This window comes from Phoenix dactylifera, chromosome 8 (assembly GCF_051530095.1).
Source record: "Phoenix dactylifera cultivar Ajwa chromosome 8, Ajwa_hap1_PhDact_Kaust_v1.1, whole genome shotgun sequence".
In the NCBI taxonomy this organism is placed as follows: domain Eukaryota; kingdom Viridiplantae; phylum Streptophyta; class Magnoliopsida; order Arecales; family Arecaceae; genus Phoenix; species Phoenix dactylifera.
The window spans coordinates 33,275,680-33,300,937 of record NC_143197.1 but is presented as its reverse complement, the minus strand read 5'-3'; the positions used below and the strand labels follow the sequence as shown (position 1 = coordinate 33,300,937).

The window sequence follows — 25,258 nt, the reverse complement described above, 5'->3', positions numbered from 1 at the left end:
ATGCATTCACATGACAAAACTATGGAAGCCCATCGGTTAAATCATACGGAACAAGACCACATGCAGATAGAGGCCTCTCAAAATCAAAGTTCTCGCCATCTTACTGCTATCTCATTAAAGGCTTGGTAAATGTCTTTTTCTTGTCGCACAGGCTGCTAATTATTTTTCTCAGGTTACCTTCAGTGCCATGCATACAAATGAAGCTCAACGATGTATGCAACAGCTTTTTCAATGTTAAGAAACCAAAAATGTTATCCACATGAGCTTTAAAATAACGGAGCAATTTTTTTTTTGCATCAGTACAGAATGACATGTAAAGGAACAGCTATACACTGGATTGATATTGAATTGTTGAACAAAAAAACAATATTAATGTACAAAGCAGATTGTGGTTGCTGAATTGCGACTTAATCAGCACGACATACTTTCCAAACGAGGTGAAGAGTTCTGTAGCTCCAACTCTGAATAGCTGCATCTGTTATCTCTAGCTTGAAAAGATCAATGTTGAGTTCCATGATCTAAATAGATTATAGATAATTAACTACGTGCCACCAGAGAACTAGATACAAAAGGTTATCTAATCGAGAAAACATTTTCTAAAAGTTCCAGCAACCCTCCATCCATCTTGGACCCAAGGCAGATTACAGGTAAAAGCAATCGGCTGAACACAAGAAGATCTTCTGGGCAATAAGAGAGGAGCCTAGTTTGGTATTAACAGCCCAAGAAGTCGAACACACCTTAAGGGCACTGCAAGGGAATAGTGCGGTACCTGTCAGGAGCTTGCCTTCAGCTGAAGAACATTCTCATGTTTCCCACTTACAAATATCGTCAATTCTGCAGGAGCTACAACTAGCTTAAGCCATTCCTGCAGCTCTTCTCCTTCTACTTTTTCTTTTTCTGTGCATAATCAGTATGAAAGATGGATGTTATGTACAATCAAATGCTTCATAACAAGGATGCTGTAATGCATACAGACTGAAGCTCTTCTCCTACTTTTTCTTTTTCTGTGCATAATCAGTATGAAAGATGGATGTTATGCACAATCAAATGCTTCATAACAAGGATGCTGTAATGCATACAGCTGGCATTGGGGGGTTTCACATGGAATCAAAGATTGAAGGGAAAAGATATAACTAAGGTAAAATGGCTTAGCTGACTAAAAGTGTCCTTATAGTTTGGTTTTGTCATGACATTGCAAGAATCACAATTTAGTCTTCAAGGCAGTTAAAAAAATTATAAGGTTCCAAATTGAGTTTCTGTAGGAAGCTGAAATTCAAAAATGTTTAACATAAAAAAAATATTGTTAATACATGTTATATTATCCAAGAAGACAAAAAATGGCAAAAGGAAGCATCCAAATGAGCAATTATGCAGATAACCATCAAAGATCTGGAGAGAATTATTTCTAATGCAATTATCTTTTGTTAGAGGAACTCCACATTCTGAGTCTCTCTCTCTATAAAACTGTGTAGGACTTACAAATTCTCGAATACATTTATATTAAATGCAAAACCTGTTTCAATGTAAAATTGCTGTATTAAAGGCCCCTGAAAATGCATGAACATGAATTTCTTTTTGCATGCACCTGACAGAAATTATAATCCAAAGATCAACGACATGCACACAAAAAAAAGGGCTTGAAACTCTAATCAGATTTCTGCTATATAACCTTTGCATGAACTAGAAATATAGAGAATGAGGGTAGCACACATTCACGTGTAATTTGCATTTGGTCCAGGCATCATATCAGTAAAACATCTGTGTCGTGATAATGTTTTTCAATCTGTGAATCCAATGAAATTTGCTTTTACAAGGGACTTGGCCTTCGGGAGGAACAGATAGCCAAGCAGAGTGATATGTGGGATTTTGCCTGTTGGTTATGAATAATCAAGATTCCATACTGCATGCAAATCCATACATGGAATGGGTAAAAATATTGATGATTCCCTAAGAAAACGTCATAAGCGTACATCATCATAAATGTATGCATTAGCAAGCTACAACCAAACTAGAACAGAAGTTTGAGTGCTTTGATTTAGCCAAAAGCAGTCAGTACCAGTACAGCAAAGCTAATTCAATATTCAAAAAGCATAAAAGAGTAATCAGTCACCTTCCAAATGGGCTCCAAGACCCTCCAAAACAACAGGATTGGCACGCACTACAGAAAGAGCTACTTCAAGAGCAGATTGTAGAAGCGCTTTTACCTCTCTTTGCACAAGATCCACTAGATGCCCCTGCGCATCCAGCCTTGGTTAGCTCTTGAGAATTGAAGGGTGAGAAAGAGAGACACAAGGGAAGATGAAGAAAGAACCTGATCCCTTCCCCATGGAGCTGCTGTTCCAGATTCATCAAGCCCGCCACTAGACAATGTTGACAGTGATACTGGACCTATGGTTTGATTAAGACCATATTCAGCTACAGCTTTGTAAGCCATGTCTGTAGCACGTTTTATATCATCAAGTGCTCCAGTTGATACACGTCCAGCATAGACAACTTCTTCAGCTGCACGTCCACCTAGAAGAGTGACCAAGCGGCCACGCAATTCATCAATGAAAAGCAAGTATCTATCCTCAGTTGTGGGAGGGGTATATGTAAAACCCAGTGCACCACCTGACCTGGGCAATATGCTTAATTTCTGATAACAGAAAGTTATCAAAAAATTAGTTCTTCAATTGAAGCTATACATGTTTTCAACTATTTATCTATGACAGATGGCTCTTGTATTAACCTCCACACGTGGTTGTCCAGGAAGCAGATTCGCAACAGCAGTTCCTACAACTGCATGACCAGCTTCATGTCTTGCGACAGCAGCCTTCTCACTTCCTTGCAGCTTTGCATGTTTCTTCTCTATGCCCTAAAAGGACATACCTCTTAGTTTGTTCCAGAACAATTAATTTAGCATGTTCTACTCAAATTTAAAACTCTATTTTATGCCATCTCCATGAAAGCATTCTCATACAAGAAAATGTAGAACTTGGACAATATATATAGAATGTTTTTGTGGCATGAAGAAAACAGATCTAAAGTTCTTTGTTTCGTTTTAACAGACTACAAAATTTGATGCAAGAATCAATAATTATTGATTTTGTAAAGCTCCAGCAAGTAAATTCTCGAACTATTTCTTCTTCTCTGGATCTCTCAGGAAAAGGGGTCACACAGAATAAGACCATCACCACCTAAAAATGGAATTGGGGGCATAAAAGAAAACCAAAAGTATGACATAAATGCTGCTTCATTTCAAAATTCAATTTTGAGTAGCATAGATTATCAATGCACATATATCTACCATTTTGTCATGCATAAATTTCACACTTAACCCTGCTATATGATCACATTGCTATATACCCAAGCTGCCTAGCATAAAAGTTATCTATTTCCTAGAAACAAAGCCATCCAAGGCTGCTTGATTCCATCATGAAGTACAAATGAATCATTGTCCAACTGGATCACATAGCCCAGCTTTCTACTAGTTGACCATCAACAGTAGCTCGATGTTAATGCCTGCTAAACTCTTAAGATCCCCACTAGCATGAAGATCGAAGGACTCAAGTACTTGTGACTATCACAGCGTGTCACACAGTTTTTAGTGCAATAGAATATATTCCTTTCAGCCCATAGCAGAATGCGTTGAGCCATGTCAGTTGATAATGTATCATGAAGACATACTATATTATAAGCTGATATAGAAAATTTATGTTAAAATTGCATATCGATTCAATGAGGTAGGCAATGTATGCTAAAATTGCATATAAATTGGGAGGGTTAATATTCAGTATCTTTTTGGAGTTTTAAAAGTGTTATAAAGTTGCAACAAGGTAATAGAAATAAAAGATGTAATAAATATGATGAAGTTGTCATGACAATATCAGAAATTCCTCATCTAGTTTTAAAGCATCATCATTATGGAAGACAACAATTCTTGAATTTATAGTGATAGCAACCAAGCTCCAAATATTCCTTGTAAGGTAGGTCAACCATGTATTACTTAAGAGGGGAAAAGGTCTGAGAGTCCCACCTTTGTGGGATTATAAAGAAAGGGAAAAGAAGCTGATCTAATGTGCACAGGAGAAGAACTGCGATGAAAAGATGCAAAGGAAACAGAGAAGTGGACTTCAGAAAAACAGGATCCTGGAGAACATAAATTCCTCATGTAGTCACATGGATAGCCAAATACTTTTCTCCACTGACATCATGTTGTGAACCTAGTTGGACCAGGATGATACAAAATTATAGAAGTGGAAATAGTTTAGGCTGCTTAAAGGAGGCAGTTTGGCGGATTTCTGGGAATTGATCAAGACACTACGTCCTCAATATGGACACAATTTATCGCATATCTATCTCTCATGAAGAAAAATGTATTCAATGATGGAGAAGATATATTTACCAGTAGGGATGTAATCAAGCCAAGTTTGATCGAGCTTTTGTTTGATCAAGCTTGAATTCCAAGATCAAGCTTGATTTGGTTACCATTATTTCGATCTCAATTTGAGCTTAATTTCAAATAAAGCCAAACTCGAGGTTACAATCAAGTTGAAATCAAGCTTAAATGGAAGCTCGAGTCTTCATTTCAAGTTTTGGCTCAAAGTTTAATTCAGGTCTAAATTAAATTTAGTTGATCCAAGAATTTTTTTAAAAAAAAGACACCAAGTAAAACTTCAACACAATGGTCTATTGAAATATTATTACATATAATTTAAATATATTCAAGCATTATAAAGCCGAGCTTTATAGCGCTAGATCGTTTTTTAGCTTGGCTTGAAATCAATTCCGAGTCTATCTTTCTGGTTCAAGCTTTGTTTGTTTAGCATCAAAGGAAGCTTGATTCAAGCTTTTCTCAAGCTGAGCCTGAGCCAAGCTTGAGCTGCTCAGTTTGTATGACACCCCTATTTACCAGCAAACAATCAGCTTACACTCCCTCCAAGGGCTTTGCATTGTATAAAGGACAAACAACATTGTAGAGTCTATGAGATGGCACAATAATTATAGTTAGCGACCACAATCCATGTTACATCCAAGTCTTGAATTGTAAAAGAAGGTTAATCATCAAGGTTATCTAAAAACTTGATGAGAAAAAATTCAAATGGATTCATTGACTTGGAGAAGGCATACGATGAAGTAGCAAAAGAGATGACTTGGAGAGCATAAACAAAGGTGTACTCAGAAGTTACATATAGAACACTAAAGACTGGTAGGAAGAAGTAATTGCAAAAAGGGTGCAGCATCTAGTCGTGCGGGCTCATGCCAAAGATCTTCTTCCTGAAAGCAAGATGGCCATTCAACATGCACTAGGAAATAGCAGGTTGCAGTACAAAACAGTCGATGGCCCACAGGTCTGACACTACTGCGCATCAGCACAGTGTTACCTCCTCTAACATGCTCAAGATAATTGTTGACGATAGCTGCTGATATAATCGGATGGCCTTACAGTATGTGATTTTTGAGTCATGGAGGTAAAGTTGGAAGAACAGAAGTCGAATCAGTAGAATACAACAAAGTTTGAGACAGGTGACTTCATATAGAACAGAGACCCCAAATTAAAATGGTAGTCAAATAAACAGGCTTATTTTTTATCTTAAAGATAGATCAGCATCGGATACTACAATGTTTGAAAGGGCAGTGGTTCTTATTAAAAGGTGTGCTATACCACTCATGATGTATGGTCTAAAATGTTATGGAAATTAAAAGATGCGGGCTGCAAGCCTAGGGAAGAATGCAAATGGATATCTACAAGACAGAATAAGTTGCATATGCACCTTGTGTGACTGAACGACAAAGTGCTCCAGATGGATCGTAGTGTAAAATTAACCAAGAAAGTATAAAAGATCAAGCAATATAGCTTTCTAGTTCTCATAGTGCAGGTGGAAGCCTTCTGATCAGCCATAATTAGTGGTGTTGGTGAATCTATATATCTGTGCATCATATATTGCGATAGCAGGAAATTATACATGGAGGTGAGGAACAAGGGCTACGAAATTAGATATAACTTTAAATAACTTAAATACAGACATACATACAGCTATTGAACGTTCAACTGCCAGGATAAAATCAATCTTTTCCACAACAACTTTACTTGTTCTACCAGCTAATAAAGCAGCTTCATTTACCAAATTTGCTAGATCTGCTCTGCACAAGGATCAACAAAGTGAATCAGTCAACCTTCATTTTATAGAGAGATGAGGGAAAGGAGAGAAGCAGTAGGATCCCTTACCCAGTAAAACCAGTTGTCATCGATGCAATTTCACTAAGATCTACATCATCTCCTAAAGGAAGTTCCTTCTTGTTTACATGAACCTTTAAAATGGATTCTCTTCCAAACCTATCGGGAGTTTCCACCTATGATGCCAAAAGAGAAGATACTCTCATGTCATCGTTGAAAAATTGCATATTAGACATGTCCACCATGTGATATTGTGAAAGCTATATACCAACCATTACTACACGATCAAATCTTCCAGGACGGCGAAGTGCAGGGTCCAGGACATCTGCACGATTTGTTGCTCCAAGGACAATGACAGCAGAGTTGCTATCAAATCCATCCATCTCCTGATGAACGAATGTAGAGACATTGTTTTTGATCTATTAGATATACAGCATTTTGCCAAGGGATTTGCAACCAGAAAGTAGATTTTTTATGTCATCTTACCGTAAGCAACTGATTGAGCGTCTGCTCACGCTCATCATTGCTGACAATGCGAAATCGGCCATCACGGCTTTTGGCCACAGCATCTATCTGCATGAGAAAGAAAGAGAGGACAAAAATTAACATTGCATCATAACATTTAGTGCTGGCGGCTTGGTGCCAAGTAGTGATGCATCAGTGCTTAGGTTTCCACCTCGTCAATAAAAATGATGGATGGTGCCTCCTTCTTTGCCCTTGCAAATAGATCCCGAACACGGGAGGCTCCCATACCCACATACAATTCGACAAATTCACTTGCAGAACAACTTATAAAGGGAACTTCTGCTTCCCCAGCTACAGCTTTTGCTAAAAGTGTCTTACCTGTTCCAGGAAGACCCACCTGTAAAATTAATTATCATCTAAGAACACTTTCCAATAATCAAATTTTTGCAGCAAAAAGTAACGTTCTGTCCCTGGATGTCAATCTCACCAACAAAACCCCTCGAGGAGGACGAGCACCAAGACGTATATATCTGTCTGGATTTCTAAGGAATTCCTGGGCATTAGAAATGAATACCTTAGTTGCATCTATTCTCCTTCTTGATCTAATCATTAAGAACTGAAAGTGAAGAAACGAGAATGATTTTAGCACACCACAATTTCTTCCAGCTCTTCTTTTGCCTCATCTACACCAGCTACATCCGCAAAAGTGACTATATCAGCATGTTCAGATGCTTTCGCTCCACCAGAACCTGCAGATTTACGGTTCCTCAACTGTCCCGCCGTATGCTGGAAAAGCCAAACATAGAATCAGAGAGAGTCACTGCATTTGCAGAATTGATATCAAGGAATAAAAAATGCACGAGGTAGTAAGTTCGTCCAGACCTGGGAAAAACTTATCGGGAAGCGCTGCAGAACTGCTGCAAGCAAAGCTATATAGAAAAGAGCTATCTGCAAAAGGATAAATGAGAGTTATAGTTCTGGATGAAACATGACTTCCAGTAGACGTAACCATGTTAGTGAGTTAAGCATCTGCCAGAATACTTATCAAAAGCATCACACCAGCAATTTGTGATTAATCCCATTTTTCAGATTTCAAAGCATGTTCACACTTCACAATATTGATGATACCCTCCAGTGTGATAAAGTGTCCATGTGATGATTGTTATTTCAGTACTTTCATTGAGGTCCTCTTATGACTCCAGTATCACTTTTGGTCCATCAACCAAGAGTTAAACATTGCACATTCTGTCCAATTAATGTTTTATGTGGACTATGCCGAGAAAGTTCTGCTTGGCAAGACTGGAATTCTGTATTTCTGACATATTAAATAAGAAACAACATTAGATTGGAAGCACTTTTATGATTGTGCTCTATTTTAATTTGGAATCCATTACATAATCTTTCTTGGAGCAGACCAAATCTGTAGAAAGATAAAGAGATTGCATCTTTTAGGAGTAGATTGTTATATTGTTTAACGAGTAGCATAGGGTAGAACTGCATTGACTATGGAGGACATCTAAAAAGGTTTAGTAAAAGATTTCATCAAATTGGAAACTTTAATACCTAAGCTGCATATCCTGAATAGGATATGAACATGCCACAGCTAATTGGTAAGTTTAAGTGGAAAAGCCACTCTCAGACAGAGTATGGACAAGCATTTTTTTTCTCCTAAGCATAAATTTAATTTATTGCTTTAGCAAAAAGACAGTCATTCGTGGACTCATTTTGAGACCATCTTTGAAATTTGAATTTATGTACTCAACCATACAATTGATATACATGTGTCATACAGGGAATGTAGAGGACATGGGGCTCACCAGAGCAGAATTCCAGAAACCGCCAGAACGCTTGTCCGGCGAGCCAAACTCTACCTGGTTCTCCAGCATCTTCTCATAGGGAGTCTTTATATCACCCGGACGCGTAGTCGTGTACACGATTCTCTTTGTGGGGGGCACACCCCTGATCAAAGCCTCGGCCTCCTGCGACCTACTCCCCCTACCTGTCTCCGCCTCCACACTTTCCGCGTCCGACCTCAGCCTAAACATGATATGAACCCCATCAACCTCCACCTTCTGCACCTGGTCATTGTTGATCTTGCTCAAGAAGTCGCTGAACGGCACACTGATGTAGGATGTCGGGGTCCTCGGCTCCGACCCCGGCAGCGGAACCCCCGGTCGGAGCAGTCGCATGGCGAACATCACGATCCCCAGCTGCAGCAGGAGGACCCCGATCTCCTGGGCCTGGATTATGGGCTGCCACTGCCATCCCCCTCCCTTCCACCACCCGCCCTTCCGCTTCTTCTCCCGGCGCGGTGACGACGACGACGACGACGAAGAAGAAGAAGGAGGAGGAGGAGGAGGAGGAGGAGGACTGGAGGGCTTGCTGATGCCTTTGTTATTTGTGGGTGGGCTGCTCTCGGTGTTCTTCTTCTCGGGGGAGGCACCGGCCTTGGAGTCGCTGTCCTGCTCGCAGGAGCTGTTGGCTCGGATTCTTCTGGCCTCACCCCATCTCCGACTCCTCAGGAGAACTCCCCAGGCATCGAATCCCTCGACCAAGATCCTGCCTTTATTCCTCGTGGGGATGGATGAGAAGGAAGTAGGTGGGTTCTTCGAGAACCGAGCTGGTTCTATGGAGTATTCTCTCGATCGATAAGGAAAGAGGATCGATCTCTTGGTGGATTCCTTGGAAAAAGAGCGCGGATTGGAGTGGAAGTTACGAGGAGTCATGGATTGAAGGAATTCGATGGATGCAGACATGATTTGGTCGAGGGTAAGTTTAGGTTTTTGGCGTTCGTTGGAAACCCTAGTACCATGAACGAGAAAAAGGGAGGGGAACGGAGGAGCGGGTCGCAGCGGATGATAACAGGGAGAGGTTGGAAGGGAGGCTAGGAGGAGACTCGATGTTGGGGCCGTTTGATTTGGGTACCACAAACAACGGCGGCATCAGACGGTTGGAGGACGGTGTCATGCTTATAAGGTCCGTCCCGCTCCTCACGGAAAGGAACTGGATTTTCTCGCCTATGCCCTATCCGTCCGTCCGTCCGATCTCCTACAGTCCCACGAGCTCATCGAGCCACTCGTGTGTGCCCGCGGTGCGCTTCAGATCCGCGCATCAATGGAACAAAAGGCGATATGGTGCAAGAATTTTTTTCTGCTTTGTTATTTTTAAATTTTATTTGCCCTATGAGCCGCCATTATAAAAAAAAAAATCAGGCAATTGCAATAAAAACCTCAACAGTTAGATTAGTTTATTGAGTTTTTGGCATAAATACCTTCTCCAAAATCAAATTTATGTGAATATTTTTTAAAAATTTATATTTACTTTTATATTTTCCTAAAACACTGATTTTGCATAAATATTCTTAATATTACAATTTTTCTAACACGGGTAATAAAAACTATATTTATTTTAATTAAAAATAAAAAAATAAAATTACTTTTTTGTTTTCCATTGTAATCCGCTTATAAATATTATTTTTTTTACATCTATCTATTGAGAATATTTTAGTCATTTTAATTCAAAATTGTTAATTTTTTAACGGTGTTAGATGGTGCAAGTATATATGCAAAAATAAGAATAAAAAAGGATAAAATAGTAAAACAAGTGTTTTACCAGGATATACATGCAAATATCAATTTGGAAGTGTATTCATGAAAAATTTGATATTTAGAAGAATATTCATGTAAAAAAAACTTAGTTTATTTAACATAAATAATTATTCTCATCTAAGAAAGTTTTTCTGCGTCTACTACTATCTATCATAATTCACATTCTCCTGCTTATAATGGAAAAACTTTTTGAGTCCCATACTCGGACCCCTCGTGTTGCATTGGATCGATTATGCTTCACAGCTGCAATGTCAAGCATTCGAAGCCATTCTTCTCTAGCAGATCTCATGCTCATGCGTGAATGCTTTCAAAATGAAAGGAAATATTAAAAAAAGAATTTCTTACAGTTTATATACTCTTAGTGCTGCATATTAACAAATGCTGGCTTACCAAGCAGACTCCTGGATCGAAAGAAGATTGTAGGTTAACTATGTCTTGCATGGCAATTTGATCAGGGTTGAGTGCAGCATATTCATCAAATAAATAACCACCATAACCTATTATAGAGGAAGGTAAAGCTTTAAACACTTTACATAGGCATCTGGTTGTCCAGTAGTAGAGAACATCCGAGAAAAATTTGCTTTCTGAAAAATGTTTATCTGAGAATTTTGCACAAATTGGTTTCATGAAAGTTAGTAGGTTATAAAATATGAAAGTTAGTAGGTTATAAAATATGAAAGTTAAGCTTTAACATAAACAAGTATTGCATTCTTCTTTAAAAGAACTCCTTTTATTTTTTTATTTTTTTAAAAAAAAAATTTCAATTATTTGTTTCATGAAAAGTCATGGCTAGCTAGCGTCCTTCGAAACACAAGGATGCTTGAATGCATGGTATCTTTTTAACATGTTGCGACATTTATATGGCGTGTTTACAGATCGTTGATGCAAAACACTGTCAAGATTCAAGAAGCACAAAGGACCTATCACCAATGAATAAAATGCTGCTTGGATCTCATTTATATGGGGACGAATGAAATGCAAATAATATTTCCAGTTGCTGCATCACTCAAGAAGCTAGACCTGCAATATAATTTTCACAGCACTAGGATACGTAATAGCTTTTATTGTCATCTCATCCACAGGGTTTTTCATATTGTTAATTGGACTCAGAGAATTAGAAGTTGCTGCTGAGACACGTTAGAAACTACGAAGGCTCAGAGCAAAGCGAGGGGATGATGAACAAGGAATGGAGGATGAACAGGGTAGGACTTCGCAGGTGCAGCTGTCAACTGTAGCTCAGGGTTTCCCCGAACAAGAATACCTGCCTGTATATGTCTCTGATGTCACCAATGCATTTCTGGATTTTTTAAATTAACTTCACTTTGAATTTGTATGTTAATCTGTCATCCTCTAGTGTGCTGTCTTCATTTTACAGAGAAGAAAGGACAACAGGGTAACCCCTGGACAACGGGGTTCTTGCTCTGTTGAGAGGATGCATTAAACTTAGAAGGTTTGCTTTTGATTTGGGACCTGGAGGTCTTTCAGATGTGGGACTTGGTTTCGTTGGTGAGCGCAGTAGTAATATCTGGTGGCCGCTGTTGCAAGATCGGGCAATCTGATGCTGGACTTCTGCGATTTGCAAGAGGTTGCCCAAGCCTGCAGGCTGCAGAAGGTGGAGCTGAGGAGCTGCTGCTTTAAGTAACACGACTGCCTCCATCCAGATACTTGTGGGTGCAGGCCGCAGGCCTAAAATCTCATCTGACAACTCATCTCAACAACAAGATGGCAATATATGTCCAACAAAATTAATGGCGAATCAAATCTTCAAACAATCAGCATGATCGTTTATGGCTTGGCCTGATCTCAATATGCTCAAAAAGAAATTCGTAATTGACTAGTACATAAAAAAAGCGCCCGATCATGAAGCATCTAAAAAAAATTATTCTGACCATCTCGATCGGCGGATATAGAAAAGCTCAACTGCTCACCATGAATTACGCAATCCTAATTATTAAGATTCCCATCCTTTCCTCTAAAAATATCGGGCACGGACCCTCCACATATGAAAAAAATCCGAATACCTATCTCTCTTCCATATCTTTTGTTTCCTCTTGAAACTCTGTCTAATTGTAGCATCGGAGGGTCCTCCTAGTTTCAGAACAGCGTAATCGAGTAGATCGACATATCCATCTGCCAAGTCGGATTTTGAGCAGCAACCTATTATATCCGGCATGAATGCTTTTCTTATGTGGTTCTTTTTTCATTCTATTTTGTTGCAGTCCATTTCTATCCTGATACCAAAATATCCAAGTGATGAACGACAATGTTTCTTGTTTGTAACATCTTATGAATGCGGGCGGAGAGTTTTGAAATTAGCTGTGATCTACTTTTACTTTAGAAGTACTTCTAAGCGACAGCCGCATGGTGTTCTTATAGCCCCTGGGCTTTGAAGTTCTTATAATTCAATCAGTACCGATTCCGCTGCTGCAGCCTTTGGGTTTTGCGTGTGCAAAATATCTAGCCTCTGATCGGCTCTCTCCGAATTAGAACATATCTTTTCCATGGCAACTTTTTCTACTAAGGAGCTTTTACAGATGTACAGCAAAGAAACCGCCTGTACAAGAACCTGCATATATACCCCACTGCAACTGGTTTAGAAAAGGTTTTGGTTGCCTTTATATGTTTCAGCTTCTTTTCAGTTGCATTTTCTTTTAGGTGGTGTTTGATAGGAGCATATGAAGTCGAATAGGGTTTTATGCAGCCAAATATCATTTTCAAACTGGCATAGCTTGAAATAGACTATGCTTGGTCAAACCATTTTACGCTCATTTTGGGCATAGGTTATTCTATGTCTATTTCGGAATATATTCTTTCTTTATTTCCATTTCGCCTTTTAGATTGAACCCTTGAGATTAATTTCATATTTTTCATTTATACTATACAAATACTATAATATAATAGTTACTATTTAATTATAATATAATGTATTAGATATAGTATTACTAGCAACACAAATTATTACATTTTAATACCAGCATAAAAAATTATAGTAGTATAATATTATATTATATCATATCTTAATATATCTTGGTATGCTAAAATAATTATTATCAGTGTGTATGATCCGGTATTAGCAATATTTTATTAATACAATAATATTAGTATTATATTTATAAAATAATTTTATACCATGTTAATATGATTCAGATATCATTAGATGATGCATATGCTGTTTAAATAATATAATATCCTGCAATACTATAAAAATTATAATGTTACTCTTTAAAATAATATTATGTTTAAAATATTAATAATATTGCACAAAATATTCTACAGTAAGTCAAAGGTAGCTTTGTTATTTCAGAAAATTGGATGGTTATTCTAAAAAATACTAACGAACACCTGCTGATATAGCTTTGCCATTTGTCATACTTATTTTTATGCTGCTGCTAAACGCCACCTTACTGCTTTTTCGGAATTAGCTATGTGAAATAACAGGGATGCATGGGTGTCAACGTGGGACACTGAATTGGCACTTACGATGAAAATCCTAGTTCTTATATCATCAAAAGAATTTAGAAAGTTCATTGAAGTTCATAAATGCCAAGTAGTTTTTGATTGAAAGGGAGGCGAGGGGCCGCCCAGAAATGCCAATTTGTTTTTTTGATGAGAAGACAGCAACTATCAATCACGAATAGCCAATACTGGTAGATCAATCAATGTCTCTCAGGTAGGTGATGCGTAAAAGAGAAACGATGTGGCCTAAATTTAATCGTCTGGTCACGGATTGATATGTGGCAAGTATTTGAATAAATCTGAATTCAAATAAATTTGAATTCTTGGTGAGGTTGGAACAAAGAAGAAAATTATGGCCAATTTCAATTCAGATAATATAATAAAGGAGATTACGATAATCCTTTTTACCTCCAAATCATAATAGATCCACATTTCCTTTTCTATATAAATAGAGTCAAAGGATCCCAAAGGGGAGGGGAAGAAACAGCCAGAGGCTCTCGGGGATAGATGGCGGCAAGCTCTTATTGTGAGAGACTCCCATAAAGAAATTCCCAAGCTCTTATGGCTCCACTTGACTCCTCTTCCATAACTGTCCTGACATGTTGTCTCCTCTCTACATAGGACGTGCGTCCTTAAAGATGAGGATGTGCGTCCTTAGAGACCAAGACATGAGTCGCTGAAGGCTGCCCTTCTGTGCCACCCAAGACGTGAGCATTGTGCGTATTGGACCTACAGCTTTGGAGACCAAGACATGGGTACCTAGAGGCCGTCCTTCCATGCCACCGGAGACACAAGCGCCTTTATTTTTATAATGGGGATACAATATATCCTTCGATATATTTATGTTGGAGACTGCATAGGACATGCGGCCGCCGGCCAGAGCCATGCCGAGCTCTCAGGTTGAGCTCCCAGGTTGTGCATTGTTGGAGACTAGAATGCGAATCTTTTGAGGCCGCCCTTCTGTGCCACTTGAGATACAAGCGCCATCCTTGTGGAATTCACGACTGCCAACTAGAGCCATGCCGAGCTCCTAGGCTGAGTTCCCAAGTCAAGCTCCTAGGGCATGCCGCTTTGGAGACCAAAACGCGAGTCCCTGGAGGCCGCGCTTTCATGCCACCTGAGACATGAACACCATGCACACAAGATGTGCGACCGACAATCAATGCTAGGTCAAGCACCTAAGCCAAGCACTCGAGGCTGAGCACCCTAGGCAAAGCTTCCAAGTTGAGCTCCTAGGCTGCGCATCCTTAGGACAAGGATGCGAGTTCTAGAGGTTGCCCTTCTGTGTTACTCGAGATGCAAGCATCGTGCACAAGGGATGCGACTATCGACCAGAGCCATGTAGAGCTCTTAGGCCGTGCACACTCAAAGACTATGATGCGAGTCTCTAAAGGTTGCTCTTCCGTGCCACCCAAGACACGATGTCGTGCATACAAGATGCATGACTGCCAACCAGAAGACCAACCAAAACCAGGGCAAGCACTCTAGGCCGAGTTCCCATAAGGAGCACTCCCATGTCAAGCCCTACAGCTAAGCTCCCAAAGGTCGACCCTCTAATGACCAAGTCTCCAATGACCGAGTAAGCCGAGCTCCTAGGCCGAGCACTTCAAGCTGAGCTCCCAGACCAAGCATTTTAATGCAAGCTCCTATGCTAAGCACTTTAGTCGAGCTCCCAGGTGGTGAGGTTCCCTCTATATCACCCCACCAAATCAGCCAAATCATGGAGGCCAAGGCGGAGCAAGAGCAAGGCTCATGTCCTTGGGGCACAACCGAGGTTCGGCCAGCCTTGGCAGGCAAAGGCTGGGCCAATGGCAACATCGACAAGGCACGGCAGAGGCACGCCCAAGGCCGCAGACCTTCGGCTGGGGCGCCCCTGCAACCGAGACAAGCATCAGGCCACAAGAGCCAAGCGCAAGGCAAACCGAATGGCCGGAAAGGACAAGCCAAATATCCAGCCGCGCGCAAGGTCTGGGTGCCTTCGGTCCAGACCAATGCGCACGCGCACCGACAGAGGGACAGGCGCAAGCGCGGCCAAGGCAATCCCAGTACAAGCCAAGGCACGCGCAGGCCAAAGGCAGCCAACGGACAGCAACAGCCAGGGCGCGCCAAGGCACAGCAGATGCGCAGGCAAGGGGCAACCAACGGGCGGCAACCGCCGACGCGCGCCAAAGATCAGCCGTGCGCGCGGGCCCGTGGCACCCAAGACCAACGCGCGCACAGGCCAGAAGCAACGGACGACAACTGCCGGTGCGCGCGGGTCCTTGGCGCCCAAGAGCAACGCACGCACGCGCCAGAAGCAATGAGAGGCAACCGTCAGCACGCGCGGGCCCGTGGCGCCCAAAGCCAGCGCGCGCGCGTGCCTTGCACAACAGGAGGCAACCGCCTGAGCGCGCGAACCATCAGCCAGTCGAATCCGTGCGCGCGCAGGAGCCAGCCAGCATCAACCGCCAAGCGACCAGGCCATCAGCGCCCAGGCGCCCAGCGACCAGACCATCAGCGCCCAGGCGGCCAGCAGCCATGCCGTCAGCGCCCAAGCGAGCAAAGGGTCATGCCGCAGACCAAGAAGTCAGGCACGGGAAAGCACGAGCAGCCCCTGGCTTGCCAATGCCAACGCGCAGCCCACCAGACCGCGTGCGACACTGGCAAAGCCAATGCGCCAGGCTCTGACCACAAGTTCAGCCATCTGCAGAGGCAAGCACAGAAGAGTGCCAACGGCCAAATCCAACCAACCAAAGGCCTCTGCAGTAGCCAGAGCTTGGCCAACAGCAAGAAACCGCCGACAACCACAACTGCAGACCAATGCCAGCAACAGCAAAAAACTGCAAGCAACCACAGCCAAGGCAAGCAAGAAGCAGATCAATGTCAACAACCAAATGCCAACCGAATTAAGACAGCAAACTCTGCAGTGGAAGTTCCAAAGGAGTTGCCAAAGCATACCAACAGCCAGCCAAAAGAAAGCCAATGCATGCCAATGTAGGGAGTCTACAAATAGATCCGAATTGAGTGAGGGAAGGGACTTTTGGACATTGTTTAGTTAGCCACTTGTAAAGTGCATTCGGCCATCAGGCTTGGGTAGGCATATTGCCTAGTTCGGTCCTAAGGGACTTGGGCCAAGGCAAGGTACATCAACCCCCCTTGGAATAGGCTAAGGCAGGGAACCATCAACCCTCCTTAAATTAATGTATTTCCTTTTCACTTTGAATCAAAGTTGCCTTTGATGCCTCTGCATTCTCATATGAGTTGTCTTCATTGGCCAACAAAGCTTTAGATTCCGAAGAGGAGTGCAAGACTCCATTCATAGCCAAGCATACTTGGAATTTGGAGGAGCAAAGTGCCGAAATTTTCTTTGGCTCGCGCTATCTATATTCGGTCAAGGCGGCACACCTTGATTTGGCCAACGCCAAGAAGCTAAGAAGGACCCTTTGGTGTGGGAAGTGCGTGACCGACACTTGGTCCCCACCAATTTGGTGCTTTCATTGAAAGATCTTCCTCAAGAAGAACATCTTGAAGGTAGTCATTTATCTGAATTTCCCTACAAGTAAGTCAATCAACCTTTATTCCATTTGTCATTTCCGAGTGGTAAAAGAGGGAAGGGCTACGTGAGGGAACCTTGTGGGTGTTGATAATTCATGACTAGTTTTCCCCTTTGAATGCCTTTGAAGGATTGTTCTGAATCTAATAAAAATTTCCATGGATTCCGGGGATAACCAAAGGTTGGAGGCCCTTGAAATTCAGTCCAATCGAGTGAGTAGAATTTTGGAGGAACTCTCCAATTCAATGGCTGAAATGAGGAGAGATACCAATCAAAGTTTAAAGAGGTTGGAAAGGAGGGTTTCAAGTGGAGAAAAAAAATACTAACGAGGAGTCTTGGCCGCATGCTAATGAGCAGGACCAAGGAAGGGGTAGTGAGGAAGAATTGGCAAGTAACCATAGTGGATGCCGGGTGAGGGAAAGAAGGAGTGAAAGAATAAGAAGAGGGAGTCGAGTGGAAGGATTTGGGGTATGTGTAGATCGGTTTGGGAAAGGAATAGAATATGAGGAAGTCCTTAGTGTGAGGGAGTCCGAAGAAGAGCCCCGGATCACCACTAGACTGAGAGGAAGAAGAAGAGATGAGAGGGTAAGAATCATAAACTCTTTTACAAATGCAGTCCATCCCAATCTAGGAGAAGATTATTGTATTTTCTTTTCACTTTGAATCAAAGTTGCCTTTGATGCCTCTGCATTCTCATATGAGTTGTCTTCATTGGCCAACAAAGCTTTAGATTCCGAAGAGGAGTGCAAGACTCCATTCATAGCCAAGCATACTTGGAATTTGAAAGAACAAAGTGCCGAAATTCCCTTTGGCTGGCGCTATCTATATTCGGTCAAGGCGGCACACCTTGATTTGGCCAATGCCAAGAAGCTAAGAGGGACCCTTTGGTGTGGGAAGTGCGTGACCGACACTTGGTCCCCACCACCAGGCTGAGGCTCCTACAGCTAAGCTTCTAAAGGCTGAGGCTGAGCTCCAGGCCGAGCACTCTAGGCAAGCATTTTGGGCCAGACACTCATGACCTAATAATCTAGAGAGATTACTCTACTTTGATATTTTTTATTCTCTTGCTATTTTTTGTTATTATTTCAAAGCTCTACCTAATTTAAGCATCGAAAGAGACTCGATTGGAGCCACTCAATGGATTTTTCTTCTTCTCTTTATATGCAAATCCGCATCTCTCCACAGTGGATTGACGCTCCATCTTCTACCATTGTGGACTAAGTGGATTGATTTGCTTTCTGTATGCCTCTAGATCATAAAAATATAGTAGGGCAGAATTTGGGCACCAATGAGAAGCAATCCATAATGTCATAAATTATTGTATGCATATTTTTAAAAAAGGTTAATTATTTAGGGGTGGTTGGAAAGAATTAGTCAGCTGTGGAGGAAGAATTTTAGTATAATCTGCGAATTGTCCATCCGTGATGATGAAAATTATATACGCAACAATATCATTTACCAAGCATACGCCGGCCGGATCACCATTGACTCTTCGCTGCGAGATTCTTTTTCCGCGTGGGTCGGAGGCCTGAGGCTTGTGCGAGGTTTGTCTGCCTCGAGAACCAGGTTTAGTCGGGCTCTATTTTTAGCCTACCAGCCGCTCGTTTCCTGTTCTCTCTCAGAAGAACTCGAGAGAGAAGGGGAAAGAAAGAGAGGTGAGAGCTGATCGTCGTCGTCGATGGCAAATGAAGTGGAAGTGCTGGTATACAAGGATCCGAAGCAGCCAGTGGAGGCGAGGGTTCGGGACCTGCTTTCTCGCATGACACTGGCGGAGAAGGCCGGCCAAATGGCCCAGATCGAGCGGTCCGTCGCCTCCCCCGCCGCCCTCACCGGCCGCTCCATCGGCAGCGTCCTCAACGCCGGCGGCAGCGCCCCGAGGAAGCGCGCCTCGGCCGAGGAGTGGGCCGACATGGTGGACGAGATGCAGAGCTGGGCCCTCGCCTCCCGCCTTGGCATTCCCATCATCTATGGCACCGACGCCGTCCACGGCAACAATAACCTCTACGGCGCCACCATCTTCCCCCACAACGTCGGCCTCGGCGCTACCAGGTCCGCAGCAGCGCCCTTTGAACTCGTCCACTTGCTCCTTCAAATCCTTATAATCTCTTTGTAATCCTCTTGGTACAAAATCTGATTCGATTCCAGAGATGGAGATCTCGCACGGAGGATTGGAGAGGCCACGGCTTTAGAAGTCAGAGCAAGCGGCATCCACTGGGCTTTTGCCCCTTGTGTGGCTGTAAGTTGAACTACTATTTTGAAGTAAATTAAGGTTCTTTGGAACTTCGTATTTGAAATTTAACCAGTGCCCGCTACTGGTTCTTGACGGATCCGTTGCGCTGCAATATAATTATAGGTCTGCAGGGACCCGAGATGGGGAAGATGCTACGAGAGCTACAGCGAGGACACGGAGGTTGTGCGGACCATGGCTGCCATCGTAGCCGGCTTGCAGGGATCACCTCCTGAAGGGCACCCTGCCGGCTACCCTTTTCTTGCGGGAAGGTATTGATGAACCAGTCTCAAAGTTCCTTTTTTGATTGTAAAATTGCTGTAACTATTCATTCTAGACCCCAAAACAATCATGTCCCCTTGTCTTGCAGGATTCAATTACATCATTCTATGTGTTCAACTACTCCTGTGTTACCTGTTACGCTATCCTCGTTTCATCATTGATAAAATCTCTGATCTTGATAGTTGTAGATGTAGTCAGTGTTCTCTTGACCTCCAGAACTCATCCCTGGCATTGCTCATCGAGCTTCTTACATGATTGCAGCAAGAATGTGATTGCCTGTGCCAAGCATTTTGTTGGAGATGGGGGCACGCACAATGGGAGAAATGAAGGAAATACCATTTGCACCTTTGAGGAGTTGGAGAAGATTCATCTGAGGCCTTACCTCGATTGCCTTGCTCAGGGAGTTTCTACAATTATGGCTTCATATTCCAGCTGGAATGGAAAACCATTGCATTCTAATTGCATTCTCATAACAGATCTTCTGAAGGACAAATTGGGTTTTAAGGTACTGACACCCACTGCCATGTTATAGTGTTATTCTAATGTGTTTCTTCAGACAAATAACCAGAATAATAGAAAGCTGATATGGTCAATCAGCATTACAGTCAAAATATTTTGAAGACATAGATCAACCACTTTTGTCATGTCTTCCTGCACTCAGATTGTGTTTGACATATACTTTTCCTTAATTTTTAACCAAATAGTGGTCTTTGTAGAATTAACTCTCAAGATCAAGGATTTTGCTTTCAGGGTTTCGTCGTATCAGATTGGGAAGGTATAGATAGGCTCTCTCAGCCACATGGGTTGGATTACCAATATTGCATTTCTGCTTCAATTAATGCTGGAATTGACATGGTAACATCTGAATAGCAAAAATGTAGAACACTCTGCAATTATTTATTTGTTTCATGTTTCTAGCTGAAGAATTTACAGGTTATGGTGCCTCACAGATATGAAACGTTCCTAGAAGATTTGATATTTCTGGTAGAATCTGGGGAGATACCTATCTCACGGATTGATGATGCTGTAGAGCGGATCCTAAGGGTAAAATTTGTTTCTGGACTGTTCGAGCAGCCTTTCTCAGATCGATCTTTGCTTGATGTAGTTGGTTGCAAGGTAAGCTTGACCAATCTCTTTCAAAAAGTTGATTAATCAATCTGAACTGTACCATGTTGCTCTCCTTTGTAGCCCTTTGAGTCTTATGCAAGAAGGAAAATTCACTGTATTAGTTAATTGAAGAAGAAAGATGAATGAACTCTCCTTCATATAGTCAGCTCACAGTTCATCTAGATGTATTGTCAATTTGTATTCTGTTTCATTCCATATCCTCTATACCTATGTCATCACTGAAATGTCACCCTCTCTCCTGAATAGTCTGCTATTTTTTCCCATTTGCTTTGTTCTGGTAGAAGAGGCCCATGAGCAAAGGCTACTTAACATGGGTAGCCCTCCCCTAATGAAGGTAGGATTTGAACCCAGGTCTCTTGGTAGAGCACCAAAAAGACTTTACTAGCTTGGTTAGCTATCACCTTCTCCTGTTAGCCCTAATTGAAGAAGAAATTCCCTCTACACAGTATAATCACACGATTTAAAAGCCAGTGTATTTCCTTTGGAAGAAAACAATCTCCATGGGTTTTATTAGCATAACTTGTTTTCACAAGACACCTTGCCATTTTTGCCTTTATAGATCATCGTGTTTAACCATCAATCAGTATGTCAGATTCTCCCATCTGAAGTAAGTTTTTTGGTGCAATCATCTGAAGTTAGATTTCTATACCCATTCATCTTAACTCAGCTCTTCCCCTCTCCCCCCCTTCGTGCATGAGCAAAGCCGCCCTCTTCAAGGCTGCCTGAAAAAAGAAAAGAAGAGTAGTGTGCCAAAGCAACTAAGTAAACGAGCGCCCCACCCTAACGTTGTTGTACTTTACTTGACTCTCCCCCGCTTGCTAGTCAATGGAATGAAAATTCAGTTTTCAAAAGAAAATTCAGTTTTTTTTTTTTTATCATATTTTGATTCCACATAAGCCTCCCTTCATCTCTCAAAAAGAAAATTCAGTTTTCAATATCACAATGGGAGGTAATAAGAGTAAGGAAGTTTTTGATCCTGTCTTCCTGGCGTAGTTGTCCTTGCTTATTCCTTTGTTGGCCATGATATTTTTGCTAAAGTTCTTTCCACATAAGTAGGCTGATTGTATGAGCTTTGTAATTAAGTTTTGTAATCAGTTAAGCTGTATATGTAGACTAATTTTTGTACTCTTTAGGAACATCGACTGTTGGCCCGTGAGGCAGTTCGGAAGTCTTTAGTTCTATTAAAAAATGGAAAGGATCCAAAGATTCCTTTTCTTCCTCTAAATAGAGATGCTAAAAGAATTCTTGTCACTGGAATGCATGCTGATGATATTGGATATCAATGCGGGGGATGGACTATAACATGGTATGGAGGCAGTGGAAGGACCACGATTGGTATGTTGTTTGCTTTAGAGATATAGAATTATTTCAGATAGAGTTATTTTCCTGCACGATGTATTTTCTTCTATTCTTTTTCATACCACTTCCATGTTTCCATTTGCTTGTAAGTCATTTACTTTAACATCTCTCTACTGCATTCCTGTATGCATATTTGACATATATAAATTTCTTTAATGATTTATGATTCCAAAAGAACCAGCCGTCAGAAATTTGTAGATGTCTATGCTATGTAGCTTTTAAGAAGAGGAATGAGGGATATTTATGTATTAATTTTGTTTGTTAGAAAGTATTATCTGGTTTGAAATTGTTGGATACCAAGCAATAAGAAAAATGTGCTAAAGATGTAAGGATAGAGAGATGTAAGTATGGAGTTGGAGTGAGAGTGAAACACTCAAGAAATGATTGGCATGTGCACTATGGATTTGAGGAGTCCCTAGAGGAAGTGTTCCCTGCACCTTGAGACTTGCATTGTACGCTTATGGTATACAATTGAAAAATTAACATATGTCAATGGAAAAATCATCAGCAACCTTGGGATATCTTAAATGATAAATGGAAATAGATGCAGATAATTTCCTTTTTTAACCCAAACAGGATGTTTTCTTAACATTTTGTAGCTGATTTCCCATGAATTCAGTTTAGTGCTCCTAAATTTGGAAGCTAATGTCCGAATTTCAATTTTTGGCCCTAATTCTGCCATTCTGTTGTGTGGAATTTTTGTTGTGTGTGTTTAGAATGGAGCAGTGGATGTCCCAAAACTTTGTTTTGCCCCATGTGAAAAACAAGGAAGTTTTCTAAAATATCCATTTGCAGGCACAACTATATTAGAAGCCATCAAGGAAGCAGTAGGTAAAGAAACAGAAGTGATACACGAGCAACACCCATCAGAGGCCACCTTTGCAGATAAGGCATTCTCATTTGCGGTTGTCGTTGTTGGGGAGGCTCCCTATGCAGAATTTTTGGGAGACAGAACAGAGCTTGACATCCCTTTTAATGGTGCAGAAATTATCTCTTTTGTAGCAAATAAAGTTCCCACCTTGGTGATTGTGATATCTGGGAGGCCTTTGATTTTTGAGCCAAATTTGATGGAGAAAATAGATGCTCTCGTTGCTGCCTGGTTACCAGGGACAGAAGGAGGGGGGATAGCAGATGTTCTTTTTGGAGATCATCAGTTTGAGGGCGTGCTGCCTGTGACATGGTTCAAGTCAGTTGATTATTTGCCAATAAATGCTGGGCATCAGAACTACGACCCCCAGTTTCCACTTGGATTTGGTCTGAAAATGAGCATCAATAATGAAAGTTATTTGTAGACTGGCCTCAAACTGTGCCAGGATGATAATATTATGTATTGTATGATTATTAAGTACATTTTTGCTTATTGTTTATCTTGTTACCCTTTTTTTCCATTTATATAAGTGCCTGCTTGATGATCTTGGAGCAAATGAATTGTTCTGTTTTGATTTAAATGATTTTGGAGCAAATAACATTCAGGGACCCTTTATCCTTTCTTGTCCTCAACTATGTTGAACTTGCAGCTTAGGAACCATTCCTTAATTAATCATCCATTTTGAGACCTAGATAGATTTCTTTTTTGAATTAATTAAGCTTGTTAGTTGGGGACTTTAATTATATTAAGGTCGGGCGAGGGATTGATAGATAATTTTTTCTCAACTTCAATTCTTTCTTCAAGGTTTTAAGTTGCGAGGTGATTTCCACCGTTGGTAGCTCTCTCCCCAGCCCCGAGGTGTTTTCTACTGTATACGAATTTTTCTCAGCATATGCCAATAAAATAAAGTTGGTAAGACTTGCCGACTTAATATTTATATTTGTATTAAATAGGTAATTCGAATTGCAACCAAAGTCTTGTAGATAACTACTTCTAGAGCATGTTCTATATGCTGTGATATCAGCAAATTCTGCCAATCAACATGAAGCCTGATATTTGAAGACATGCAAAATAATTTGTATCATCAACGAGTGAGATGAGTATAATATTAAATACATTCCTTCTCGACAAATTTGCGGTCGTTTTTATGTAACATAGTAATACCAAAACCTAGCAACTGATTTAATGTTACTTAAGCAAAATTCCCATGAAACCTAGGCCGCTGTTTCTCCTTGTCGACTCCACGGTGATCAGCGCTCTCTCCAAACTCGGGGCAACACTCTTGGAGGGAATTGGCTTAGACAGTGGACGAGACACTAAGCAGGTGGGCCTTTGACTCCGTTGACAGTCACAACTATCTCAACCGCGCCACCATCTTCACCTACGGCGCCAGCCTTGGACTCTCCGAGTTAGGGCTGAAAATGGGCTCGAGCCAGCTTGAGGCCCATGGGGAAGACCGACTTCAGGCTCGAATCAATTTATTTTTATATATTATTATTTAGAGAAAATAATGAGAAAGTATAGGATAAATTAAAATGGGCTTAGCTGGAACAATGTATTATGCAGCATTTACTTGTGTCATAGGAGAGAGCCCAATTTTTAACTAGCTCATTTACTTATGAAGCAATATTATGAAATAATAAACTTTAGTCGGGTTTGGGCTAGACCTATTTTTAGCCCAAACGGGTAATCGGGTGGGCCAAATACACTCAAGCCCCAATTTGCAATGCATGCATGAACTCCAAAATATCGTACTACATAGAAAGAATACTGCTTGCTCGGTCGCGCACTTTACTATATGTGGATGTGGATGAAAGTGACGACTTGACTTGGTCAGTCAGTCATTATACGAAATTTCCTTGTGATGAAATATTGAAGTTTCGCGTTTTGCTCCATCGTCATAGAGCACTGCATGGCCACCCGCAGCGAGGGAATTTGTACCTCGAGCGGAAGAACCGCTTCGCCGCCGAAGACTAGTGAGTAAGGTGTTGACTGCGTCGCCGTGCGATGCGTGGTCCCGTAGGCCCATAGAGCTTCCGGCAGCCTTTCGTGCCAGTCGCGTTTATTCTTGGAGACGACCTTCATAACAGGAGGTGAAGCAGAGGGAGAGAAGCCCTCGTCCATCAATGCATGTGAGAGGTAAAGTTGAGTGTTCATCAGAGGGGTATCAAACGTG

General features: G+C 41.5%; 2 protein-coding genes and 1 pseudogene across 6 annotated transcripts; 2 read left to right on the top strand and 1 right to left on the bottom strand.

The window, feature by feature from the left end:
• Positions 1–265: 265 nt before the first annotated feature.
• On the bottom strand, positions 266–9,560 carry LOC103704055 (ATP-dependent zinc metalloprotease FTSH 7, chloroplastic). 5 transcript variants are annotated; one of them, XM_008787194.6, is made up of 14 exons: positions 8,440–9,560; positions 7,505–7,570; positions 7,274–7,408; positions 7,110–7,175; positions 6,834–7,019; positions 6,644–6,730; positions 6,430–6,543; positions 6,209–6,333; positions 6,015–6,123; positions 2,729–2,854; positions 2,312–2,635; positions 2,111–2,234; positions 770–897; positions 266–680 (listed from the first exon to the last, which is right to left on the bottom strand). In XM_008787194.6, the coding sequence occupies exons 1-13, from the start codon at positions 9,376–9,378 to the stop codon at positions 773–775; spliced, it is 2,526 nt and encodes an 841-aa protein (XP_008785416.3). In that variant the 5' UTR covers positions 9,379–9,560; the 3' UTR covers positions 266–680; positions 770–772. The 5 variants fall into 5 exon arrangements, with proteins under 5 accessions (XP_008785416.3, XP_017697534.3, XP_026659229.3 ...); XM_017842045.5 differs by having other exon boundaries at positions 266–677; XM_026803428.3 differs by having other exon boundaries at positions 266–518.
• A 1,612-nt stretch (positions 9,561–11,172) lies between these two features.
• On the top strand, positions 11,173–12,360 carry LOC148702830 (coronatine-insensitive protein homolog 2 pseudogene; annotated as a pseudogene).
• A 6,294-nt stretch (positions 12,361–18,654) lies between these two features.
• LOC103704056 (uncharacterized) lies at positions 18,655–23,638 on the top strand. The gene is made up of 8 exons (XM_008787196.6): positions 18,655–19,267; positions 19,364–19,454; positions 19,572–19,717; positions 19,989–20,232; positions 20,478–20,582; positions 20,661–20,843; positions 21,989–22,190; positions 23,010–23,638. The coding sequence occupies exons 1-8, from the start codon at positions 18,897–18,899 to the stop codon at positions 23,504–23,506; spliced, it is 1,839 nt and encodes a 612-aa protein (XP_008785418.3). The 5' UTR covers positions 18,655–18,896; the 3' UTR covers positions 23,507–23,638.
• The last annotated feature ends 1,620 nt before the right edge of the window (positions 23,639–25,258 follow it).

Excerpts from the sequence above, each read along its gene's own strand:
- LOC103704055 (XM_088703773.2), bottom strand. The coding sequence starts at position 9,378 with ATGTCTGCATCCATCGAATTCCTTCAATCCATGACTCCTCGTAACTTC. Across the intron at positions 7,176-7,273 it reads AAGAGCTGGAAGAAATTGTG|GAATTCCTTAGAAATCCAGA; the intron begins GTGTGCTAAAAT and ends TCTAATGCCCAG. Across the intron at positions 898-2,110 it reads TCTTGGAGCCCATTTGGAAG|AAAAAGAAAAAGTAGAAGGA; the intron begins GTGACTGATTAC and ends GATTATGCACAG.
- LOC103704056 (XM_008787196.6), top strand. The coding sequence starts at position 18,897 with ATGGCAAATGAAGTGGAAGTGCTGGTATACAAGGATCCGAAGCAGCCA. Across the intron at positions 20,583-20,660 it reads TTAATGCTGGAATTGACATG|GTTATGGTGCCTCACAGATA; the intron begins GTAACATCTGAA and ends AAGAATTTACAG. Across the intron at positions 22,191-23,009 it reads CAGTGGAAGGACCACGATTG|GCACAACTATATTAGAAGCC; the intron begins GTATGTTGTTTG and ends ATCCATTTGCAG.